At 41.5% G+C, this 26,489-nt stretch overlaps 1 protein-coding gene across 5 annotated transcripts in view; it reads left to right on the top strand.

Annotated features, from left to right (window-relative positions):
• Positions 1–17,398: 17,398 nt before the first annotated feature.
• LDB2 (LIM domain binding 2) overlaps positions 17,399–26,489 on the top strand; it is a 318,333-nt gene continuing 309,242 nt past the window's right edge. For all 5 annotated transcript variants that reach the window (XM_075858397.1, XM_075858403.1, XM_075858390.1 and 2 more), the window contains exon 1: positions 17,399–17,747. In XM_075858397.1, the coding sequence (XP_075714512.1) occupies positions 17,616–17,747 (132 nt within the window). In that variant the 5' untranslated portion in view covers positions 17,399–17,615. The remainder of the gene's footprint in view (positions 17,748–26,489) is intronic.

The following is a 26,489-nucleotide window of genomic DNA, read 5'->3' as shown; positions in this document are numbered from 1 at the left end:
GCACATTAGGACTCCATACCTTTGGACCTTTTTAATTTTATACGAGTAAACTTGGAACGAGATTCCGTTTTATCTTCTACAGCGCTGGATTCAACCCCTTGCTTCTGTTTGCCTATTGTGTATGTACATCTGGGCGTTTTTACTTCTTTTACTAGCTGGGCGTTGTGAATAGAAGTGTATGATGCTGACGAATCAGCATCATCCACTTCTCTTCGTTACCACCCAGCTTCTGGCAGTGCACAGACACACAGCGTGTTCTCGAGAGATCACGCTGTGACGTCACTCACTTCCTGCCCCAGGTCCTGCATCGTGTCGGACGAGCGAGGACACATCGGCACCAGAGGCTACAGTTGATTCTGCAGCAGCATCAGCGTTTGCAGGTAAGTAGCTACATCGACTTACCTGCAAACGCCGATGCTGCTGCAGAATCAAAAGTAGCCTCTGGTGCCGATGTGTCCTCGCTCGTCCGACACGATGCAGGACCTGGGGCAGGAAGTGACGTCACAGCGTGATCTCTGGAGAACACGCTGTGTGTCTGTGCACTGCCAGAAGCTGGGTGGTAACGAAGAGAAGTGGATGATGCTGATTCGTCAGCATCATACACTTCTCTTCACAACGCCCAGCTAGTAAAAGAAGTAAAAACGCCCAGATGTACATACACAATACACGCCCAGTTGTACTTTAACTTTAAACACGCCCAGTTGTACTTTAGAAAGCCTCATTTGCATAAATATAAAAATGGTCATAACTTGGCCAAAAATGCTCGTTTTAAAAAAAAACAAAAAACGTTACTCTTATCTACATTGCAGCGCCAATCTTCTGCAATAGGAGATAGGGGTTGCAAAATCTGGTGACAGAGCCTCTTTAACAAAAAACGGCTGTAAAATACGAGGCTGTTTTCAAGGGAAAACAGCCTCTGATTTTCAGCCGGTTTTTAAGCATCAAGCGTTTTTTGATGCGTTTTTTACGGCCGGTTTTGGAGCTGTTTTTCTATTGAGATATTGAGTGACATGCACTTTTTTCCGAAGCATTTTTTTACGTGCTGTTTTTACAAACAACTACGTAAAAAAACGCCCCGTGGGAACGGAACACCGTTTTTCCCATTGAAATCAATGGCCAGATGTTTGGAGGCGTTCAGCTCCTGTATTTTTAGCTGTTTTTCAGGGCATTTATGGCCCAAAAAATGGCTGAAAATAGGTCGTGTGAACATACCCTAAGATTAACTTTGAAAAATCCAAAGCCTTGAATATTAGTACACTCACGTTAGTAATCTGAACATTTAAATCACAGTTCCCCTTTAAATGCCTAACCTCCGAATTACAATATTTAGGTTTAAAAATCCCAGCAGATACTAAACTAGGTACTTTTTCAAAGCAATTACAGTTTCATTTATATTAAGATTCAAGATTTCTTATCCAAATTTAACATTCTCTACATGTCTTGGATAGGCCGAAGAATCTACCGGCTACTTTTGTCCTTCCTCAGATTTTGGACATGCTTCTAACACTTACGATTGACCTTCCTGCCCCTTATCTCATGAAATTCAGACGTCTATATAATAGATTTTTGAGGCATAACAAACGCCCTAGACTGGCACACATACAACTCATTCAGAAAAAGAGTAAAGGAGGCCTCTCACTACCTGATTTACACATTTATTATAAAATTGTACGGTTGCTTCGGTGGCTAATACATCTATGGCGCTTCCACATGTGGATATAGAATGTCGTCTGATGGGAAGAAACCTCACACTCTATCTGTGGGTTAAAGCTCAACTGCCCCCTAAATCTAATTTAGTAAGTGATATGACCAGAGGACTACTTAAAGTTTGGCAAACCTCATCAGCCTTACATAAGCAAGATAACAAGTTGTCATCAATAGCCCCATGTAACGGCCGCGGCCCATCGTTCCTACTCACCCCCGACGGCCACGACTTCCTAGTGCCCGCCGGAATCTCCTTCCTAGGACACGCCAGCACTCGCTTTCGCTCCACTCTGCAGTGGCATCTGTCGTGCGCGCATGCTCGTGCCCGGCCTTAAAGAGCCAGCGCGCACACACATTTTTTACTAATTAGCCCCTATCACTCTGGACTTTTAAAGGGGCTCTGCCCTTTCACTCCTTGCATGAGCATTGTTTGTATTCCTATGTTAGTCTTGCAAATTGTCCTTTAGTCGTATCCTGTTCCCAGTGTTCCCGTGCCCTGCTACCTGTATCCAGTATCGCATGCTGTATTTGTTCCTGTGCCCTCTCAACTGTTGAAGTCGTGTCGTGCTGTCTGTTATGCCTGCTGTCTTACACCATGTCTGGTGTCATCTGCCACGCCTGGTACCTCCTGCCACGTTTTACATTACCTGCCATCAAAGTACCATCTGTGTCTAAGCCTCTGCTACTGTCTGGACTATCACAGGTACCCTGGTGCTTGGACTTTGTATAGACTTGGTACACTGTTGTTTTGCCAGCTGCTACTCTGCTACGGCGGTGCGGCCTAGTGGGTCCATACACCCCACTATCAGTAATTACTTGTTTTATGAATCGAAAGTCTATGTCGGTCCCTGAGACTATTTTCCCAATTTCAACTTTTAAATATAGCCCAAGCTACAAGTTTGCAAACTTTAGATTTTTCATCTACATGCAGGAATCTTTTAACATCACCTGATAAAACGGCCCCAAACTGGCTTGAAAATTATACATTACTTACCTCCCTACCACAGAAACCACTCACTAAAATAAATCTCCTAACAGACCTACTCATTTCACCTCCGAATTTTCTGAAAGCCTGGGAAGTAGAGTTACAGACCACCTTTACTCCAGAAGAGTTGACTTTTACTTTTAAACACTGACATGGCTTCTCCAGCTGTGTGCGAATGCAAGAGAACTCATATACGACGCTCACACGTTGGTATAAAACGCCTAATCTTCTACACAAAATTCACCTTTCCTCCACAAATCTCTGCTGGAGATGCGGTTGCGATTTTGGTATTATCTCACACATACGGTGGCTTTGTCCCCTGATACAACCATTCTGGCGAGTGGTAGAGCCTTTAATAAAAGATGTTTGCTCCACTTCCTACGCTCTTACAAAATAGCTAATTCTGCTTTGGTTACCACGTGAGGATCTCTCCCCCCTTGCCAAAATATCTTCCTACTTTTATCATTTCAGCAGCCAAAATGTTGATTCCAACTAAATGAAGGGAGACCACACACCATACTGTGAACCGCTTATCTCTAAGATACACCAACTCTGTAGGTTAGAAGAATTAGCTAGTTGGGAAAACAAAAATAAAAAATATTTTCTTAATATTTGGCAACTTTGGTTGGAGATCAGAGATCATCGTCCGACCTCCACTCCAGTAGTATTGTGACCTGATTGTATGTTATGCTATATATGTCCATTGCATTTTAATATCTCATTGAACCAATAACTTGTACCTTATAACACGTCCATAGATGTTCATTTTTATTCCTAATGTACTTTCTCGCATATATATATATCTATATATATATCTATATATATATATATATATATATATATATATATATATATATATATATATATATTCCTTTACTCATTTTTATTGTAATCTTTTCAGATGTACTTACTAGGAATTCTCCTTACTAATTGACTGCTTGATACATATAAGACGTGCTTTACCACATCTTTTCTTTTATGAGAATACATGATGTAATCACATGCGTGTTTATGAAGGGAGGACATTGCTCTCTAGCTTCTCATCTCCTCTGTCATATCTTCATGATGGTACGATGAATATGTAATTGGCCTGTCACGTATATCTTCTTGTTATTTACATCTGCCTTATTGACTGTTTAATAAAAAAAAGATTTTACAAAAAAAACAATCGACAAGTTTTGGCTCTTGGAATGTGCCTACGGTATAAAAAAACCCTGAAAAAATTGCTTGCTAATGAATGCCCAAAATGTACTGACTACTAAAGGGTTAAAGGTAGATCATTGTTTTTATGCTTTTTTTGTAACTTTTTTTTTTAAACTCAGGAATGGGTGAGTGGAATTTAAAAACCTTTCACACAAAATGATGGAATTATTACATATTCTTGAGACAAAGCAATCATTTTTATGTATATCACATATTTTCCTTAAAGGGAACCTGTCACTGGCATTTCACCTATTGAACTGTACTCACCCTTCGCTGGCCGCTGCTGTCAAAAGTTCATTGTCGTTATCCCCTCTCTTAAACTCCTCCTCAAGTAACGGTCTGCAAACATTTTGCGCCTTTTATAGTAATAATCTGGCAGTCTCGTTCGTTTCTCTTCTTATGCCCGCCCACCACCAAAAACTGGCTCGCCTTGAATGCCGAAATCTCATCTGAGATAGCGCCCATGCACCCGTTATGTATAGTCCGACACCCTACCCTGCTTCGCTCAAGCCTCAAATCTAGTTATTACGCATGCGCCGCTATGGTGTCCCGTTGTGTGCACACACCAGAACAGGACACTGATGTGCAGCACGGGATTTCGTGTGTGCTGTGGGGAGGCAAGGAGCTGTCAATCAAAAGTAAGGAGGCGGAGTTAACTCGGCTTGAGGAATGAAGATATGACTCTTCAAACGAAGATATGACTCGTTTATGCTCATTAGCATACGGTGTGGGAAGACTAAAAAACTGAATACTAAAGGTACAGAGACTACTTAGAAGATAATTATAGGTTACATAACAATGATTTTTCACCCACTTCCACCAGGTATTGCTGGTTTAATAGGTGAGATGCTGGTGACAGGTTTTAATCCCTTTAATTCAACCATGCTCTTACAATATTACATTTGTATTCAAGCATTTAATAAAGACAAGAAACAGATATGGGACTTTGGGAAATTACTCATTGATTTTCACAAATCTGCAATATGTTGAATTTGACCTTAAGTTTTCTAAATGCCGAAAATAAGTTCTGGCAAACTGCAGGGCATCATTTTCAGGATGGAACCCCTGACTTGTTTTACCATAAGGAAAGTTTAGGCCTAGCAGCAATACTATTGCCATAAGTATAACCTATCATAAAGACAATGGTTTACATGACAAGCGACATCCCCTAACCTATAAATGTAATGAGGTGGTAATGACCTAAATTGGATTAATTTGCTCATGGTTAATAAATCAGATTTATGTGCAATATATTGGTTTGACTTGCCGGAATCTCACAAAAAAAGAGTCAGAAGTGTCAGGATTCTGAGTACACATGACGTCCAGGCTGGATTTCATGTGTATTCATTATCAGGACACTGTAGTAATGTTAGGGCTTGTGTATGTAGCTGCACATAGTGATATAACTATATCGCTAGTGCAGTGTAAATGAATGGAGAGGAGTGCATGACGCTGATTGGTCAGCATCATACACTCCTCTGTACAACGCCCACTTGGTCGAAAGTAAAAGTACGCCCACTTGGGCATTAAGAAAGCTCATTAGCATAAACCAAAATCGCTCCTAACGTTGTGAAAAAAGATCGTTTTTTAAAATAAAAAGCATTACTGTCACCTACATTACAGCGCCCATCTCCTTATGTAGGAGATAGGGCACTTATAATGTGGTGACAGAGCCTCTTTAAAGTCCATGCTTGGCTTTATTGTAGACCAAAAATGAACAAGTGATTGTCCAGCAAACAGGACTTGCAGCATATAAATAACACAAACACCTGTCCCATTTGGGCACTAACTAAACAGCAGGCACTAACTCCTCATTTGGGCTCTAACTCCTCACCTATTATAACCCATAAGTACCATGTTCCTTGGATCAGGATTTCCAGACTATCCTTGTGTCGATTCCCAGGCTCTGACACTCTCTGCATTAACTCCAGAGCTTTTATGGCCCAGTATTGAGCCCAGTAGCTTCATCTGAGCAAACTGAGCTTGGGGTAACGCTCATACTGGAGTGGGGATGGGAAAGACTGTTCCCTCTACCAATCCTACCTGCCATTCCATGGAAATCCAGTCCCAGAACACACATTTTACAAAAGCTTCAGCAAACTAGGTCTACTGAGGAACCACAGTTTTCCTGGATTCCTTTATTGCACCTATCCCATCAAAATGAGTGAGATATAAACCCCCTCCAGTACTTTTCCTATTGCGGGCTTATAATATATATGTAAATATACCGTTCAGCCATAACATTAAAACCACCTGCTTAAAAATGTGTAGGTCCCCCTCATGATGCCAAAACAGCTTTAACCTGTCAAAGCATGAACTCCACGAGACCTCTGAAGCTGTCCTGTGGTATCTGGCACCAAATGACGGATACTTTATGTCCTGTAAGTTGCAAGGTGGGCCCCACATGGATCGGACTTGTTTTTCCAACACATCCCACAGATGCTCGATCGGATGGAAGTCGTCATGCTCCTCAAACCATTCTTGAACAATTTTTGCAGTGTGGCAGGACAAATTATTCTGCTGAAAGAGGCCGCAGCCATTACAGAATACCGTTGCCAAGAAGGGGTGTAAATAGTTTGCAACAATGTTTAGGTAGGTGGTACGTGAAAAAGTAACATTTACATAAAAGCCAGGATCCAATCACACCGCCTCCTTTAGCTTGCCTTCTTTTCATAGTACAGTCCGGTGGCATCTTCTCCACATGTATGCGACCCACACGCATCCAACTGTCCATATGATGGAAAAAAAACTGTGATTAATCAGACCAGGACAACTTCTTCCATTGCTCCATGGTCCAGTTATGATGGTAATGTGCCCATTGTAGGCTCTTTCGGCGGTGGACAGGAGTCAGCATGAGCACTCTGACCAGTCTGCGGCTACACAGCCCCAAATGAAGCAAGCTGCGATGCACTGTGTTCGGACACCTTTTTATCATAGTAACTTCCTCTGCTATAGGTGCTTGCTACAGTAGCTCTTCTATAAGATTAGACCTAACAAGCTAGCCTTCGCTCCATATGTGTATCAATGAGCCTTGGGTGCCCATGTCCCTATCGCTGGTTCACTGGTTGTCTTTTCTTGGACCACTTTTGTTAGGTACTAACCACTGCATGCTGGGAACACTCCACAATATCTGGCTTTTTTGGAGATATTTTGAACCATCTAGCCATCACAATTTACCCTAGTCAAAGTCACTCAGATCCTTACATTTTTCCTGCTTTCATCACGTCAACTTCAAGATCTGAATGTTCCTAAGATCTGGTATGGTCCATCCCTTGACAGGTGCTATTGTAATGAGATAATCAAGGTTATTCACTTCACCTGTCAGTGGTTTTAATGCTATGACTGAACAATATATTTATACACAAACACTATATGGACAAAAGTATTGGGACACCTACTACATCTACGTGCTTTTATGACATTCCATTCTAAATCCAAAGGCATTAATGTGGAGTTGGTTCCCCATTTGCAGCTAAAACAACTTTCACTCTTCTGGGAAGGCTTTCTACAATATTTAAGAGTGTATCTGTAAGGCCTAGTTCACACAGAGTATTTTGCAGGCAGTAAAAATCTGCCTCAAAATTCCTTCCTTGCGCTTTTTTGTGGCGGCTTTCGCTGCATTTTTCGCAGCGTTTTTCACCAGCGGCTATTGAGAATTTTGGCAAAAAAAGGACATGCCACTTTTATTTCCCACGAGCGGCTAAAACCGCTCGGGAAAAAACGCCTCTGCCTCCCATTGAAAACAATAAGAGGCGATTTCAGATTGCGACATGGTTTCTGCGTCAAAATCAGTGCCAAAAAAACGCTGTGTAAACTGGGCCTAAGAATGTTTTCCCATTCATCCAGAAGAACATTTGTGAGGTCAGACACTGATGTTGGAGGAGAGGGCCTGGCTCACAATCTCTGTTCTAATTCAGCCCAAAGGTGTTGTATGGGGTTGAGGTCAGGGCTCTGTGTGGGTCAGTCAAGTTCTTCCACATCAAACTCTCCCAACCACGTCTTTATGGACCTTGTTTTGTGCACTGGGGCACAGTCATGCTGGAATAGAAAAGGGCCGAATCCCAAACTGTCCCCACAAAGTTGGAAGCTACAATTGTCCAAAATGTCTTGTTATGCTGAAGCATTAAGATTTCCCTTCCCTGGAGCTAAGGAGCCTAGGCTGACCCTTGAAAAGCAACTCCATAGCATTAACCCTCCTCCACTAAACTTTACAGTTGGCACAATGCAGTCAGGCAGGTAATGTTCTCCTGGCATTCGCCAAACCCACACGCATCCATCACACTGCCAGATAGAGAAGCGTGATTCGTCACTCCAGATATCATGTTTCTGTTATGTCCAGGGCCACTGGCCGTCGGGCTCACTCACCTCTTGACGGCCGCAGCCATGGGTCTGCGAGCGGTGGCCCCAGTCTCCACCTCAGGAGACGCCAGCGCTCACTTCCGCTTACCTTGGCTGGGTCCCATAGGGTGCCTGAAGTTAATGTCAGAATTAGCCCATGAGAACCATGGACTATAAGAAGGGCTCAGCCCCTTCCTCCCATGCCTGAGCGTTGTTGTCGTACCCAAAGTTTGTCTAAGCAAATGGTCTTCTAGTGTTTTCCAGTTACCAGTGTTCCCCGTTCCTGTACCTGTATCCTGTATCCCGTGCTAACCTGGTCAAGTGCCTGTCCTGCTACACCTCGCCTGACGTCTGCCTGCCGCCTAGTCCCAGCCGAGCCAGTCTTGCTACTGTCCGAGCTGCTACAGGTACACTATACGAACTATAGACTGTGACCTGCGTCCTGTTGGGCAGCTGCCATACCGTCAAGGCGGTACGGCCCAGTGGGTCCACGTACCCAACGTGACAATTTCCACTGCTTCAGAGTCCAGTGGTGGTGGCTTTACACCACTGCGTCCGACGCTTGGCATTGTGCTTGGTGATGTGAGGCTTGCATGTAGCTGCTCAGCCTTGGAAAACCATGCCACAGTATTTGTGTTGCAGTTATTGAGTCACCAGAGCGTTGGCGACTTTTATGCGTTATGCGTCTCAGCACATGGCCACCTACCACTCTGTAACTTTATGGGGGCTACCACTTCGTGGCTGAGTTGCTGTGGTTCATGTACATTTCCACTCAAAAATACCACTCACAGTTGATCGTCGAATTTCTATAGGAAAGAAATGTCACTTGTTACAACGATGGCATCCTATTACATAACCCGCTGGAATTCAGTGATCTCCTCAGAACGAGCGATTCTTTCACAAAAGTTTGTAAAGGCGACTGCATGGCGAGGTGCAGTATTTTATTCACCTGTGGCAAAGGGACTGAATGAAACAATAGAATTCAGTGATTAAGATGTGTTTTCCAATACTTTTTCCACATAGTATATATGTATATATAAAATGTAATCTCTCTCACTAATTAACTAAATAGATAGATAAAGAGAGAGAGAGAGAAACAGAGATAGATAGATAGATAGATAGACAGACAGACAGACAGACAGACAGACAGATAGATAGATAGATAGATAGATAGATAGATAGATAGATAGATACAGTGCCGCACCTGCCATGAGGTGAGGTGAGCCGACAGCCTCAGGCAGCGCCACCTACCCGAAAATGACGGGCGGCATTTTCAGCCAGGGACGGACTGGACCGGGGGGAGGGGGCATGCAGACTTAGCAGACATGCCGCATGATGGGCATGTATGTAACACTCCTGCTCCTCCTCTCTGACGCTGTATGGAGCACGAGCCGCCAGAGAGGAGCAGGTCTGCAGGCGGAGCGGTCGAGCGAGGAGGAGAAGTCACGAGGTACGTTCCTGCCTTAACTCGGTCGGCCGAAGCTGGGGGGCCGGGAGTATACTGCAAGGGGGGGTCTGGGAATTTTACTGACAGCCAAGGGCTCTATGGGAGTGGAAAAATCCACCCCATAAAGCCCTCACATCACTATAATTGGAAGATAGGGGGGGGTCTGAGCGTCTGATTTACTGCAGAGGGCTCTATAGGGGGGGATTCTGTCAGATGCTCAGACCCCCTCCTAACCTTGTAGGTTAGTAACTAATGAGGGCTCTATGGGGGGATAATTTCCCCCTATAGAGCCCTCTGCTGTCAGTAAAACGCCAATACCCCCCCTTGCAGTATACTCCCGGCCCCCCAGCGTTGGCCGGCCCCTTTTAAATTAGTGGGGGCTGGAAGCTGAGCGCTTTATAGCTCCCCCACAGCAGCCACCCACACCACTCCCACACAGCAGTCAGAGAGTCAGTCAGTACCCTCCTTGCAGTATAATCCCCCCATAGCACCCTCAGTAGTTATTACACTGCAAGGGGGGGGGGGGGGTTCAGTGTGATTGGTGCTACTTTCTAATTACTTTTTATTGAAAATGATTGTTACTTTTTGAGATACAGCTGCTTTGTATCCTGTATACAGGGCAGCTGTATATAGCGCTGAATCTTGTATCCGTCAGGTCAGCGGGACTGGCGGGTTCAGTGTCAGCGGGTCCTGCAGGATCGAGCTGTTACCGATCACATCTCATAACTTAGATGTGATCGATAATAGGCGACCTAATGGATTGAGGTGTCAGCACTGTATACAGCTGCTCTGTAAACAGGATACAATGCAGCTGTATCTCAAAAAGTAACAATCATTTTCAATAAAAAGTAGTTACAACTTGCACCAATCACATATATATATATATATATATACACACACACACACACACACACACACGTTTTTAATGGTGTATATAGCCTTTAAACTGTAACTAAACTTTTATCATGTCATAGTGACATGTCAGACGTTTTCATCGGTGGGGGACCGAGCACTGAGACCCCCACCGATCGCTAAAACGAAGCAGCAGAAGTGCTTGGGTGAGCGCTGTGCCGCTTCATTTATGATCGACTTTCAGCCGAGTGAGCGGTGTATGGACTCATAGACTTTCTATTGAGCCTCTACACTGCTCCAAGGAAAGCCAAACAGGATAGAAGCGGCACACCGCTCACCCGAGCAGTTCTGCTGCTTCGTTTTAGTTGGGGGGTCTCAGTGCTCGGAACCCACTGATCAAAACTTCTGACATGTCAAAAGTTTTTTAAAAAGTTGTTAGACTTTAAAAAGAACCTTTCACCTCCTCATACATATGCAGCAAAGTGCAGCTTGTAACGGGCAGGGCTGCACAAACTCTGGGGCACTTTACATTTTTTTTTCCTACCGTCCTTCCTTATTTAGATATCGGTGCCGTAATATTTGGCGTCCTATATTTAAATAACCCCATGAACTCTCAATGGGGCGGTAATTGGCAAGGGGGCGTGTAACATCGCTGTGACACTGCCAAATCCGCTACAGACAGTGTCAACAACAAGAGCTGCAGAGAGGAGAGCGTGTGCGCGCGCACGCTCTCACTCTTCAGCTCTCGGCAGGCAAGTACAAGACTGTGTGATCTCTCGCGAGAGATCAGTCTTGTCGTCCTTGTCTGCAGAGAGCTAAAGAGTGAGAGCGTGTGCGCGCACAGCTCTGATAACATGGAACAGAAGAAGAAGAGTTCACACTCTTCTCCTCTTCTGTTCCGTAGTGGTGGCGGAGCTGCGCGCACAAGCTCTCCTCACTCCAGATCTTGCTGTGACACTGTCCGTAGCTGATTGGACAGTGTCACGGAAATGTTACACGCCCCCTTGCCAATTACCTCCCCATTGACTGTTCATGGGGTTATTTAAATATCGAGCGCCAAATATTACAGCACCGATATCTAAATAGCGAAGGAGGCTAGAAAAAATTGTAAAGTGCCCCAGAGTTTGTGCAGCCCTGCCCATTACATTCTGCACTCAGCTGCACATGTATGGGGAGGTGAAAGGTTCTCTTTAAGAAGAAAGGTGTTATAACTTTTTCATTTTTTTTTATTTTATATGTTTTACTTTATGGGCCTATTTTTTCTAGTTATTTTAATATGTTCCCTAAAGTAACTATTTATTCATATGTTTGTAATTCTCTGTGGGCAGCCATCTTTATTTTTATTTTTCATACTGCTAATTTTTGTTTTGAAGTATCCGCTGGACCATTTGGACTGCGTCGTAGATTCGTTGGACTACTTCGCTGATTTTTTTCTTTTTTTTTTTAATCAAATGGTTAAAGTGGATTGTGTGGAAGAGTTGTTATTTCATTAAAATCATTATTTTTTATGTGTCTGTTTTTTAATACTTCATTACCGCCTTAGTAATGGCAGCTGTCTGATTGAGAGCGTCCATTACTAAGAAGGGGCTTAGTGTTAGCCAGTAATAAGGTTAGCACTAACCCCCTATTATTACAATGGTACCCACCACCACCAGGAGTACTGGGAAGAGCTGGGTACGATCCAGCCCCCGACCGTCTGAAGTGAAGGGCGGGCACTGGGGTGGCCGCAGGCTGGTAATATCAGGCTCGGAATGGCCAAAAACCGTGGCCCTTCCCACCCTGGTAATGCTAGGATGCTGCTGCTTTTTTGTATCTGTCTGTTTATGAAAAATGGAGGGGATCACACGTAATTTTTTTTTCAATTATTTATTCTTTAAAAATGATGTGGGGTTCCCGCTATTTTTCATGACAAGCTAGATACAATAAAGCAGCAGGATAGGATTACCAGGGTGGGAAGGACCACAATTTTTGTCCCTTTCTATCCTGATATTCCCAGCCTGCGGCCGCCCTGCTGCCTTACCGCCACTCCAGATGGTCGGGCAGTGAGAACTGGGGTAATAATAGGGGTTAGTGATAGCCTTTTTACTGGCTAACACTAAGCCCCTTCTTAGTAATGGACACTCTCAATCAGACAGCAGCCATTACTAAGGCCATAATAAAGTATTATAAAAAACACATAAGAATTTTTTTTTTTATTGAAATCTAAACTCCACCATACAACCCTCTTTCACCATTTTTTTTTTTTTTGGGGAAAAAAGTAGATCATCGCAGTAGTCCAATTAATCTACGACATAGTCCAAACAGTCCAGCGGAACCTACCAAAAAAAAGTTAGCAGCATAAAAATTTAAAAAACTTAAATTTGCCACAATAGAAACTTTAGGTCAAGGAAAAATAATTCCCCTTCATGTAACTCTGCTTCCTGTCAACTGAAAAGTCATCCGGCAGAAGGAAAAATGTTTCCCCATGGCAGAGTACAAGAAAGTCTAATGCCCAGGTGAGGCTTTCTTGTACTACGCCATCAAGAAACGTTTTTCCACCTGGCAGATGATTTTTCTATTGACAGGTAGCAGAGTTCTTCCGCAGCGGTGTTAGGGGGGCAAACTCACCAATTGCCCAGTTCCCCCAGAATGGGCCGCTACTCTTGGGCCAGTGCTGTGTGCTTGCCCCGCAGACTAAAATTTGCTAGCCAACCCCTGGCCATTGGCTCCCTGCTCCGCCATTTGCTCTTGTTAGCCACAGCCTGGCTTAGACCTGAGGACTACAAGAGATCGGGAGCATGCTGATGACGTCAACAGCCCGGCACGATGACGTCACTGCATCATTCCGTCCACCGCGGGCCACTGAACTCAGTTAAATTTCATAAGTCTATTAGGTAATAAAAAGGGGGCATAAAAAAGTGGCATACAAAAGAGGGCATCCTTATTGTGGGGGCATAAAGCAGGAATTTTTACTGAGTGGGGGTATAAAGAGACAAAATTACTGTGGGGGCATTATTACTGAGTGTGGCAGAAAAAGTGGCATTACCACTGAGTGGAGACATTATTTCTGTGGGGACATAAAGGGGGTATTAGTACTGAGTGGGAATTCTATTACTGGGTGAGGGCCCTAAAAGTGGCTCTACCAGTAAGGTATAACGGGGACACTAACACTGTGTAGGGGAACAAAAGTAGCACTTACTGTGTGGGGCCTTTGGGGGAACAAAAGGGTGTGTGTACTATTACTGTGTGGGGCACCTAGTATAGCATGTATAGGGAGTTTGTTTAGAGGTAGGGAATAGTTAGGGAGTGCGCAAGAAAAGCAAGGAGCCAAAGATATCTCTGTCATATTCTGCAGGGCTTAGGAAATCATGTCCGGGAGAAGTTGTCATTGCGGTCTTGGCTGGATGAAGAAGACAAGGTGAAAGTAAGCGACTTCAATCTGAGAAGACGTCACCTGTGAGTCACTCGATAGAACTATACTGTCATCACTTATATAGTCTGCAAATATCTTGTGTATAACTGGCATCTACAGCTATAATTTCACTGTATGGTGGTAATATTGGTCTATATATAGTGTGTTTTATTCACTAACAGTATGGTGGGTTTTTTCTGACACTATGTTGTAGTAATATGTGATCTTGGTTTGGTAGTTTTATTCAGTAACAGTATGAAGGTATTATTCAGTGACAATATAAAGATGTTATTCAGTAACATTATGGAGGTATTATTCAGTAACAGCATGGGGGTATTATTCAGTAACAGTATGGATGTATTATTCAGTAACAGTATGGAGGTTTTATTAAGTAACAGTGTGGAGGTATTATTCAGTAACAGTATGGAGGTATTATTCAGTAACAGTATGGGGGTATTATTCAGTAACAGTATGGGGGTATTATTCAGTAACAGTATGGAGGTATTATTCAGTAAAAGTATGGCGGTATTATTCAGTAACAATATGGGGGTATTATTCAGTAACAGTATGGGGGTATTATTCAGAAACAGTATGGGGTATTATTCAGTAAGAGGATGGGGTATTATTCAGTAAGAGGATGTGGTATTATTCAGTAACAGTATGGGGGTATTATTCAGTAACAGTATGGAGGTATTATTCAGTAACAGTATGGAGGTATTATTCAGTAACAGTATGGAGGTATTATTCAGTATCAGTATGGGGGTATTATTCAGTAACAGTATGAAGGTATTATTCAGTAAAAGTATGGCGGTATTATTCAGTAACAATATGGGGGTATTATTCAGTAACAGTATGGGGGTATTATTCAGAAACAGTATGGGGTATTATTCAGTAAGAGGATGGGGTATTATTCAGTAAGAGGATGGGGTATTATTCAGTAACAGTATGGGGGTATTATTCAGTAACAGTATGGGGTATTATTCAGTAACAGTATGGGGTATTATTCAGTAACAGTATGGGGGTATTATTCAGTAACAGTATGGAGGTATTATTCAGTAACAGTATGGAGGTATTATTCAGTAACAGTATGGGGGTATTATTCAGTAACAGTATGGGGGTATTATTCAGTATCAGTATGGGGGTATTATTCAGTAACAGTATGGGGGTATTATTCAGTAACAGTATGGAGGTATTATTCAGTAACAGTATGGGGGTATTATTCAGTAACAGTATGGGGGTATTATTCAGTAACAGTATGGGGGTATTATTCAGTAACTGTATGGGGGTATTATTCAGTAACAGTATGGGGGTATTATTCAGTTACAGTATGGAGGTATTATTCAGTAACAGTATGGAGGTATTATTCAGTAACAGTATGGGGGTATTATTCAGTAACAGTATGGGGGTATTATTCAGTAACAGTATGGGGGTATTATTCAGTAACAGTATGGAGGTATTATTCAGTAACAGTATGGGGGTATTATTCAGTAACAGTATGGAGGTATTATTCAGTAACAGTATGGAGGTATTATTCAGTAACAGTATGGGGGTATTATTCAGTTACAGTATGGAGGTATTATTCAGTAACAGTATGGAGGTATTATTCAGTAACAGTATGGGGGTATTATTCAGTAACAGTATGGGGGTATTATTCAGTAACAGTATGGGGGTATTATTCAGTAACTGTATGGGGGTATTATTCAGTAACAGTATGGGGGTATTATTCAGTTACAGTATGGAGGTATTATTCAGTAACAGTATGGAGGTATTATTCAGTAACAGTATGGAGGTATTATTCAGTAACAGTATGGGGGTATTATTCAGTATCAGTATGGGGGTATTATTCAGTAACAGTATGGGGGTATTATTCAGTAACAGTATGGAGGTATTATTCAGTAACAGTATGGGGGTATTATTCAGTAACAGTATGGGGGTATTATTCAGTAACAGTATGGGGGTATTATTCAGTAACTGTATGGGGGTATTATTCAGTAACAGTATGGGGGTATTATTCAGTTACAGTATGGAGGTATTATTCAGTAACAGTATGGAGGTATTATTCAGTAACAGTATGGGGGTATTATTCAGTAACAGTATGGAGGTATTATTCAGTAACAGTATGGGGGTATTATTCAGTAACAGTATGGGGGTATTATTCAGTAACAGTATGGGGGTATTATTCAATAACAGTATGGGGGTATTATTCAGTAACTGTATGGGGGTATTATTCAGTAACAGTATGGAGGTATTATTCAGTAACAGTATGGGGGTATTATTCAGTAACTGTATGGGGTATTATTCAGTAACAGTATGGAGGTATTATTCAGTAACAGTATGGGGGTATTATTCAGTAACAGTATGGAGGTATTATTCAGTAACAGTATGGCGGTATTATTTGTAATGTTGGTCTTACAAGCTATGTACATTACTGTGGTGGGGGCTGTGGGGAAGTGTGAGTGTGGCAGCAGATGATCAGGGTAAGAGACAGTCTGCAGAGTGGCATCCGATGTACTTTGACATGTAGGTGATACTTACGTGTGGTATGTGGGCCCATAACTTATGTACAGCCCAGGGCCTAAGATCATATTAATCGACCACTGGCATCGAGCCAGCACAGGCAGACCACAACAATACAGCAGGTAGAGCAAAGAAACCAGCCCAGGTTGGCCGCTTCAAAACAGGCCTTGAAGTTTCACCTGGCAAGAAGATGTTAAACCATTTTCAGTGTTAATGCTGCGTTGTTGATCTATGATACTAAAGTAATACAGTATGAAGAATTCTTTAAATCTTTTCTATACTTCAAACAGCACTTTAACAAATAAACAACAAATGTTTTCCTATTTAATTTTTTTTTATATATTGCGTGTTTGTTGTGTAAAGCTCGTAATGAGAAAACTCGGATAGATTTTGGGGGGGGGGGGCATTTTTTATAGCTAGCCGAAGGCAGCAGAGGGGCTAGGTTCACCGATAGATAGATAGATAGATAGATAGATAGATAGATAGATAGATAGATAGATAGATAGATAGATAGATAGATAGATAGATAGATAGATAGATAGATAGATTTCAAACTTTCCAAAAATACAGGAAATTTCCTATGAAGAACTCTTTACTGTGACTTGAAAAATGACCACAAAAATGATTCCTCATTTGCATTTTCCTCCTAATTTTGCTGTCATTTGAACTCTCCTTATATCTTAGAAAAATATTACATCCCCATCCCTCATATTTTAATAGCCAGACCAAGATTTTTATTAGTAATAAATAACACACCTACAAAGAATGACTAAAAATGAGACAAAAAGCTAAAGAAACAGGATAGATGCGAAGCATAAAAAGTATCAGGGTTCCCTATGGGACGTTGCCGGATGAAATGAAAACAAATTCTTGAATGGTGTATGTGAGGCAGCCCACTGTGCGGACAGGAAGTGACCCTATTGGCATACTGCTTCTTTAAAAACAGGCAGTGTAGCCTGAAGCTATCCAGCCTCTCTCGCTCTGGTGCTCTCCCTCTCTCCCTCTCCAATCTCTCCCTCTCTTTCTCTCTGTGTCTTGCCATAGAGGGCTTTACAAGCACTTCCCAGGCAGTGTGATCCGTGTTTGCATACTGCTAGTTTATGCTGGGAAGAACACACAGCCCATGAGCTCTATATGGATGCTGTTGCTACTCTGATTCTCTGGAAGCAAAAAAGAATATGTCCAGCACTCCGCATGACCCTTTCTATTCTTCTCCCTTTGGTCCTTTCTACAGAAGACATACTCCATACATGGTGCAGCCAGAGTATCGCATATATGAGCTGAACAAGAGGCTGCAGTCTCGTACAGAGGTAAGTCCTTCCAACCGTCCCCTATAGACCGTCTTATAGACTCTTCTTGATCCTATAACCTCCTCAATGCATAGTCCAACCTCTCCATCAATAACAGCATTGTCTACTATTGTCTCATAATCCCGTCAATGGGGAATTAGTGTCATGTTGGGTTGTGTTTCCATGTTTCGGTACTTCTGGAGGACCGGGGTAAAGTTAAGCTTCAGTCTTAAAGAGTCAAAAAATCTTCTTACAATATCGATTGATGATATTTTTTTATCTTGAGTTATTTTGATTATTCGGAGAGGTTCCTGGAGAACATGAAGTGATTCAAAAGTTGGTACTGAGACAACAGCGGGTACTAAGGACTTGACTTGGTTTTGTAAACTTATAGAATATTTGCAGAGTTGCTTTGAGTTTTGTAAGTGTGAGCTCTGTAGGGGAAGACACTGCAATGACTGTGAGGTAACGGATATTATATAGATTGAAGTTTGTGCTGTCTGGGCAGCTCACGTTTGTAAAGTGTTGAAAAGTGTGTGAACTGGGTTGATGCCATCGCCCTATAGCACCTGTATCTACAAATGTGCTGTGTCGCCACCCTGGCGTCTATGCCAATGCACAGCTGGATGATTTCCATACGGTTCACTTGTGTGGAGTTATTTTACAGAAGTGTGAAGTAAAGCGTTCTCAACAAGGTTCATTTAATGGGATGGTAGACTACTATGGGGTAAAGCGGTGGTAACACTTCTGCGTATTTCTTTAAGGGTCCTTTCGTATGTGTATGTTTATACATTATGTATTAATCCCCTGTGTATTTCACTAGAAGTTTATGGTAATAGCTAAATAAATAATAAAATAACTACAGCACAGCACTATATCCAGATGTAGCAGAGCTGAATTTGTCTTGTGTCATAATATCTTACTAATTATAGAATGATCTATAGAATTTTTGGTTATAATACTTGCCATTTAATATTACTATTGCAGTAAGCAGGACTCATACATTATATTACTTCCATAGTCATTGAGAACTTGCATAGTGACAATTTTACATAAATCTATGTTATTGCAAATCAGCGACACATTATAAACAAATAGTCCATTAGTTAGTAACCGATTATTTCAATTCTAGCATGTACAAATGTAGCAGAGCTGACTGAACTGCCATGCAACTGTTTACTATCTGTATTCAGATATCTCTCTGAGCTAAGTTGCTTCAAATTTACCTGCTGTCCTATGTAAAACTACACATAGCACTTTGTAATATCAATGCAAGTTGTAGAGTTGTACTATATTACAATCTGAACATTAATTTTTATATATATATAAGATCAGGACAGGCAGGTAGGACACAATGATGCATGTTCATGTGCACATGTATACATATATCTGTCTCCTTACTATACACATATACATGTGTGTAGTACATGATGACACACGCCACAGTTTACTAGTCTTCACCATGGCCGGTATTGGGAGTGTGAAACACTTGTCACTTCCGAAATTGGCGCCATTGGCTTTGATGACCCGGGCTCCTGGAGCGTGTGGATTGCATAGAACTAGTCTTACCAGGTAAACAGAGACCAGCAACAACCCACAAGATCTCTACTCATATACCAGGACTACCAATTATAGGGATCCATAGTTTATGTAAACCTGACCAGTTGGTCAGAAAAGGGTAACACTTTATACGGAAGGCTGTTGTCATATACCAGTGCTGATGGTGGCATGCCCTGGCATACTGTTGATAAGATAGACATCCCACCTGTCTAATGTAAGAAGTTGTTCTCTCATTACAGATTCCCTTCAGGTTCTACTTGTTTTCTTTATTCAGTTTCTACATAAATGTGAAATAAATCTTAGCTGTTGTGGAGTCACAGTAAAAGACATGAGAAATGTAAAACCAAATTAAAGAAAAAATATATAAAAATAAATCTTTAGCCAAATATGCAGTATTTATTTCAGTTGTAAGCAGCTACATTTAGAATAAAAGTTTGTGCAATGGTGCAGCGATCTGCATATTAATATGTATCCTATGACTGTGTTCACCTGTTGTGGTCATATTATTCATACCTTCCAACTAGAGATGAACGAATTTCCTGAAATTTGTTTTGGGTCCGAATCTATTGAACCGCCCGTCAGATTCGGTTCGGTCCGAATAAATTTGTCAGAAATCGAAAGTTCCCCAATTGTCCTTTATAAGACTCTGAGGTCTTCTTCTTGAAGAAGATTTGTGATTGATGTGCAGATCGGTGATTTATAAATTAATATAAGAATTGTATAGCTGAAGCAGCACTCACACACAGCAATGGCTGCCTGTGCCTGCCTAACTAACACACTGACAATAACTGACTCCTTTCTTTCTCTAAAATTGATTTTTTTTTCTATTAAATTATTTTAAATCTAACTATTTATTTTCTACTTCTCTCTATGAAACCCATTCACTGACACTAACCCACTTTTTATCTGTATTCTGTGTTTTACGAATCACTCACTCTCTATCTGACATACTCTCTGTCCTATCTGTATCCCCTCAAAGCAGCAGCATTTTCTGGTTGGGCTGTTTATAATGGCTATGCATCATATGACTGTCATTCACTGAGTCATCAGTGACTGACACCTATACCCCCTCATCAGTGGCTAGAGGGAGGGCTGCCTGCGACGCATTATGGGGAAGCCTGCAGGGAGGTAGCCTGAGGTCGTATGAAATTTCTCCTTTGTCTTTTTCTGATCTGTAAAATGGCAGCTGCCATTTTGAGCGATTTGTGCGAGACAAATCGTAAAATTTTTGGATTCGCTAAAATCTGAAACTTTGGGAAAATTCGTAACAAAAACGATTCGCTCATCTCTACTTCCAACATTTGCATCCCCATTTGAGGGACATTTTTAAGCCCCATCGGCGATCCAACTGGGATCACACATAAAACACAGACAGAACACCCATGTTTAGGTAACTTTACATAAGCCCCGCCCAGGTGTGGCCCATTCGCAACAATCCCATGAAAAACAGGATGTTTGGGAGGATTTGATTTTGTGATCTCTTGATGCATTATCACAGCACAAAAGCAGCAGTTTCACTAAATTACTGAATTTTTGTATTGTATTGTTGATTTTTTATTGATTTTAATACAAAATGAGTGATCCTGATCGGATCAAGCACTGAGTGGATGGAAAGTGAACTCATACGTGCTGTTAAGACGTCATAATTTCTCTACATTTCCTCCTATGAAGCAATGTAATCAATGGAAATATTATTAATTCATGATATACTGTAATATTAGCAGCAGCGAGTCCAGGACCAAGTCTGGTTAAAAAAAATAATATTTTTATTCAATACAGCACATTACATCCACTATAAAGTCCACTGTACATAGTAAGAAAAATAAAAAAAAACTTTCTACCTCTTAATCGTATAGCAGGGTGTAGTATGCATGGTATGCTATGATTAAAAACCCCTGTAACAAATAATCTTATATAGACAATCTTGTGAAGCTTTATTTGCTGTTTTCACTTTTTTAGGTAGTTTTTACTGTGAGATCTGCTGTTATTGTTATTTGGAAACTGTCAATAATCTGCTGTTGACTGATCTGTTATTATTAGAATGTTCTATGTAGTAGTTTGAGTGCACAATGGTGTCTTAGAGTATGGTTAGGTTCATACTGTTCGTTCTTGTTGCATTTTTAACATGCGGTTTTTATTTTGATACCTAGATAAACTCCCATGTCTCTCAATAAGAGTTCATCATCCAAAACCATAAAAACGTATGTTAAAAACGCAACAAAAACGCACATTGTGAACCCAGCCGTAATGGGCTCTGATAGGCTTATTTAGGGATTGTCAAGTTTAGAACACCTATTTTGAATTACATTTTAAGGGTAAGTCCACACAAAGTGTAAACACTGTGGAGTTTCTATCTGGATTTTTCATGCGGGAAATCCACAACGTTCTGGCAAGAGAAATTGACATGCTGCAGATTAAGGGCACGTTCACACATGGTGGAATTGCAGTGGAATTCTCCAGTGGCTGTTTTTTACATTTGTTTCAATACATTTTTAGGCAAGTTAGTTCAGACGTTGCGGAAAACTCCGCTGCGAACCATAGGCTGCGGTGTGGAATATTCGGTCCGCAGCATGCACTGTCTGTTGCGGAGAAGAAGCGGAATTTCACTGCGGATTTCAGCCTTTGCAATGCAAAACCTGAAATCTGTGGCAAGTCCGCTGTGATATCTGCAATGTCTGAACTACCTGTCAAATATGCAAATGTTGGTGCAGATTCCTTGCGTAATTGCCCCAAATCTGCACCAACATTTGCAGCGGAAAAACTCTGCCACGTCTGAATGTGCCCTAAGAATTCGTACCGCAGGTAAGTTTCCACATGTGTTTTCTGCAGTTTTTTTCCACAGCGTGTGGATGAGATTTGTACAAATTTCCTTCACTTTGTTGCGTCTGTAATACGCACGGAAAATCTGGATGGAAATTCTGCAGTGTTTGTGGATCTACCCTAAAGCTGGCATCATATGCGGATCATGGCAAAACATTGGCGTTTTACAAAAAATGCAAAGTGGTTATGCCGTGATTTGTGGCAAAAAAAAAGCATGTGATATCACAGCCTTAGGGAATTATGAGTTAATAAACAAGGGCCACCTGTTCAGGATCTTCATCGGCACCCTCATTCAGGACCTTAGCCAGGGTGGAGTTTATCTAGAGGACCCAGCTTGTCCATGCATTATACAGATAGCCATTTGACTTCAATGGGAATTGTGTAATGCTTCATTCTTCCTGTGGTGGCGCTGCAGGGAAGTTGAACACTTGTTACCAGGTTCCACACTGGGAATACAAGCAGTGGGTTATCCTTTGATCAGCTTATTATTGGAGGACCCATCTAACAAAAAGGGAACTCCTTTAATACTGCATTATATATGCTGTAGTCCTGCACAGTAGCACACGACTAACCAATGTAAATATTATGTATGATAGTATATTGATAGTTCATCAGACTGTTCACGTGTTAATGAGCCAAGCTGTCCTGGGCCATAATAAGAGTTTAAATAAAGCCATTATAAAATTCAATGAAAACAAATAACCTACTTGTTGACAGTTTTCAGGTAGCAACAGATTTTTTTTCTACAGTACAACCAAACTGAAAAACATGTGGAAAAGGCTAAAAAGATATTGAGGAGAAAACAGTTTACATTACAGCCAAAAGAGGTTGTACAGGATCAGAGAAAAAGGACTGTTTTTTTATTCTTCTACCAGAAACAGCGCCACTCTTTTCCATGGCCAGTGTCTGTATTGCAGCTCAACAGTATTCACTTCAATGGAAGTGAGCTGAAAAACACAGTAGGGCAGATTTACTATGGCAAATAAATCTGAATTCTGGCCCTAATATGCAGCAAATAACTGGTGTACGCGCCTGGCGACAAATTTATTATGTTTTACACATTTTTTGTGACTCGCTAGATAGTTTTAAGCACCGTCTAGAAAAAGGGGTATGGTTTTGCGATAACAGCCATGGCGTAAAATCCAAAGTGCATCAAAATTGTGTGAAAAATGTTGGCTCAAAATATTGGTCTACCGTAAGAAAACCAAGAAGTGGCGTAAGTAAGAGAAAAGTGTCTAGCAAGACAAGATGCGCCAAATTTAATAATAATAATAATAATAATAAATCTGCCCCAGTATGTTTCTAACCTGACAACCCCTTTAAAGTTGATGCTTTGAGATGTACTATTACTTTTTGAGCAATAATGAAATTGTAGCTCCCCTTTGAAATTATTACTCATCTACCATGACTCCTGGATTCTGGATGTTGCTGGCATGGCCATTTCTTGCTTTCCTGGCCTCTGGGACACTTTCCTGGATCAGTGGACTCTTGAACGGCACACAGAATGCTCAATACCAAGTAAGCAGTAACTAGGGTATAACAAAAGAACGTGTCTGTATCTTGTACAGGTACACATGTGTACTCCAGAGATCAGTCTTCTTGTCAAAGTCCTGATTGATCCTGGAAGTTCTTGATTGAATGTCCTTTTTACAAGTTACCACTAGGTGTCACTGTGTTTATCCTTGCAATTTCATACATTGGACATAATGTTAAATCAGTAATATTTATTATTTTCTTCATCATAAGTGCTTGTGTGTACGTGTATATATATATATTCATTTATATGTATACATATATATATATATATATATGTATATATATATATATATGTATATATATATATATATATATATATATATATATATATAAAATAAAATATTAGGTAACTATTTGCAGTGTTGATTTTGCTCCAGTTTTAGGCTTCAGGTTTTTTTTTCTATCTCTAACAATAAATTGTGCACCAGAAGGAACTGTACAGCGTGTATTATACTGAAACACAGGGGGGCAAATTATTTTTCTGTTAAGAAAAACAAATCCAGCCGGGGATTCTGGGAAGCAATTTATTATAGATAGTAAATATAGAAACTTTTATCATCCCGAATGTGAGAGTTGTTATTCCATCGTGATATGTCTGAGATGGTGAAATTAGATTGTGAGCCCCATTGGGGAAAGGGACTGATGTGAGTGATTACCATATCTGTGCAGCACTGGGGAATAGGTTGGTGCTATATAAGCAATGATAAATAAATATACATCACTGTTGTATATGTTGGCTCTATACAAAGTATGTCTATCTATCTATCTATCTATCTATCTATCTATCTATCTATCTATCTATCTATCTATCTATCTATCTATCTATCTATCTATCTATCTATCTATCTATCTATCTATCTATCTATCCATCCATCCATCCATCCATCCATCCATCCATCGATCATATATTTCTTTCTAACTATATTATTTTTGTTGTTCATGGAAATATATAAAATTTTCTTAACAGCAATAGCACGTGGTTGACTGCCCTTTCTTATTATATATATATCATTTAGGGCATGCCCACACGTGGCGGTTTTCCTCCGCAACTGTCTGCATCAATGCCGCACAGAATCTGCGTTGCAGATTCTGTGGCGGATCTCCCCAAAATGTGCAGTAAATTGATGCGGACTAGCTGCTGCGGACTGCGGTGAAAGTACTGAAGGGACAGCACTTTCCCTAGTGAAAGTAAAAGAATTTCATACTTACCGGCCGTTGTCTTGGTGACGCGTCCCTCTTTCGGCATCCAGCCCGACCTCCCTGGATGACGCGGCAGTCCATGTGACCGCTGCAGCCTGTTATTGGCCTGTGATTGGCTGCAGCCGTCACTTAGACTGAAACGTCATCCTGGGAAGCCGGACTGGAGACAGAAGCAGGGAGTTCTCGGTAAGTATGAACTTCTATTTTTTTTACAGGTTGCTGTATATTGTGATCGGAAGTCACTGTCCAGGGTGCAGAAACAGTTACTGCCGATCGCTTAACTCTTTCAGCACCCTGGACAGTGACTATTTACTGACGTCGCCTAGCAACGCTCCCGTAATTCCGGGAGCCCCATTGACTTCCTCAGTCTGGCTGTAGACCTAGAAATACATAGGTCCAGCCAGAATGAAGAAATGTCATGTCCAAAAAGCAAGACGCATCCGCAGCACACATAACATATGCATGACAGCTGCGGACTTCATTGCGGAATTTAGAATCTCCATTGAAGTCAATGGAGAACTTCCGCAATGAGTCCGCAACCAGTCCGCCACTGGTCCGCAACAGACAGAGCATGCTGCGGACACCAAATTCCGCTCCGCAGCCTATGCTCCGCAGCGGAATTTTCAGCCTCGTCTAAACGAAGCCTTCTAAAAAGAAGTGGAAGGCAATGGGCAAACGGGTCCGCTGCGGATTAACGCTGCGGAGTGCCCGCAGCGGAATTCAAGAGCAATTCCGCCACGTGTGGCTTTGCCCTTATAGATTACTGCCGAATTAGTATTAACCCCATTGATTCCCATTACTTTACATAATAATAAAATCAAACCCACATTGTTAATATAAAATCTATGAACATGAATACCATTTACCTGAAATCTGCTATTTCCCGTGATTAACCCTTTCATACCATTGGCAGCAGCTGCTCCATAATAGTCATTGCTGTGTAGGAAATGTATAGAGGAGATGCAGCTCCATAGAATTTTTGGGCATGCCACCTACACACCAACATTCCTCTACATGACATCCACGCTCTTGTACCTGCATCTCCCTTATTGCCACATGTTGGATTAAGGTGGCCCCATATTTTGCAAATGTAGTGCTGGTGGAGAAGAAGGGACATGTAGCTCACATTACCCATGAAGAAAGGGGCAAGCCTTGCCCACCCTCTTTATGTGCCCCATAGCAGTTGCATAAACTGCCTCTATGATAAATATACCCTTTGTTGCAGTAAATGTCCTGAGTGACTCTCACAAGTGAGTTGCCATATTATTGGTGGTTAATAAAAGAAGAAGCAGAGCAGAATTTATTATATAACTTTGTAGGGCTTTATTCTTCATACATTATGGTAATGCAGTAGGAGCTCCGTCGGTCCACAGATAATAACATTGTGATATTCCCGTGAGTTGTGCAGCTGACAAACTCAGCTCTGAGTCCCAGGAAGACACAGTCCAGCTTGCTGCATGTAACGAAACATATAATAAAAGCCACCTGTCCTGTCCTGTAACACATTGCGTCTGGTGTACACAGTTTAGAGCTGCTTTACAGTGCTACAGGCCGCCATCCTTTGTTGGAATTTTTTCACCTTTTTCACTGCAGAACTGCTGAATTAGGGAGGACAGAGACAGGATTTTACAATATTGTGTATATATA

Source organism: Rhinoderma darwinii, chromosome 1, assembly GCF_050947455.1.
Source record: "Rhinoderma darwinii isolate aRhiDar2 chromosome 1, aRhiDar2.hap1, whole genome shotgun sequence".
Taxonomy (NCBI): domain Eukaryota; kingdom Metazoa; phylum Chordata; class Amphibia; order Anura; family Rhinodermatidae; genus Rhinoderma; species Rhinoderma darwinii.
This window is presented reverse-complemented; position numbering and strand designations above follow the sequence as displayed.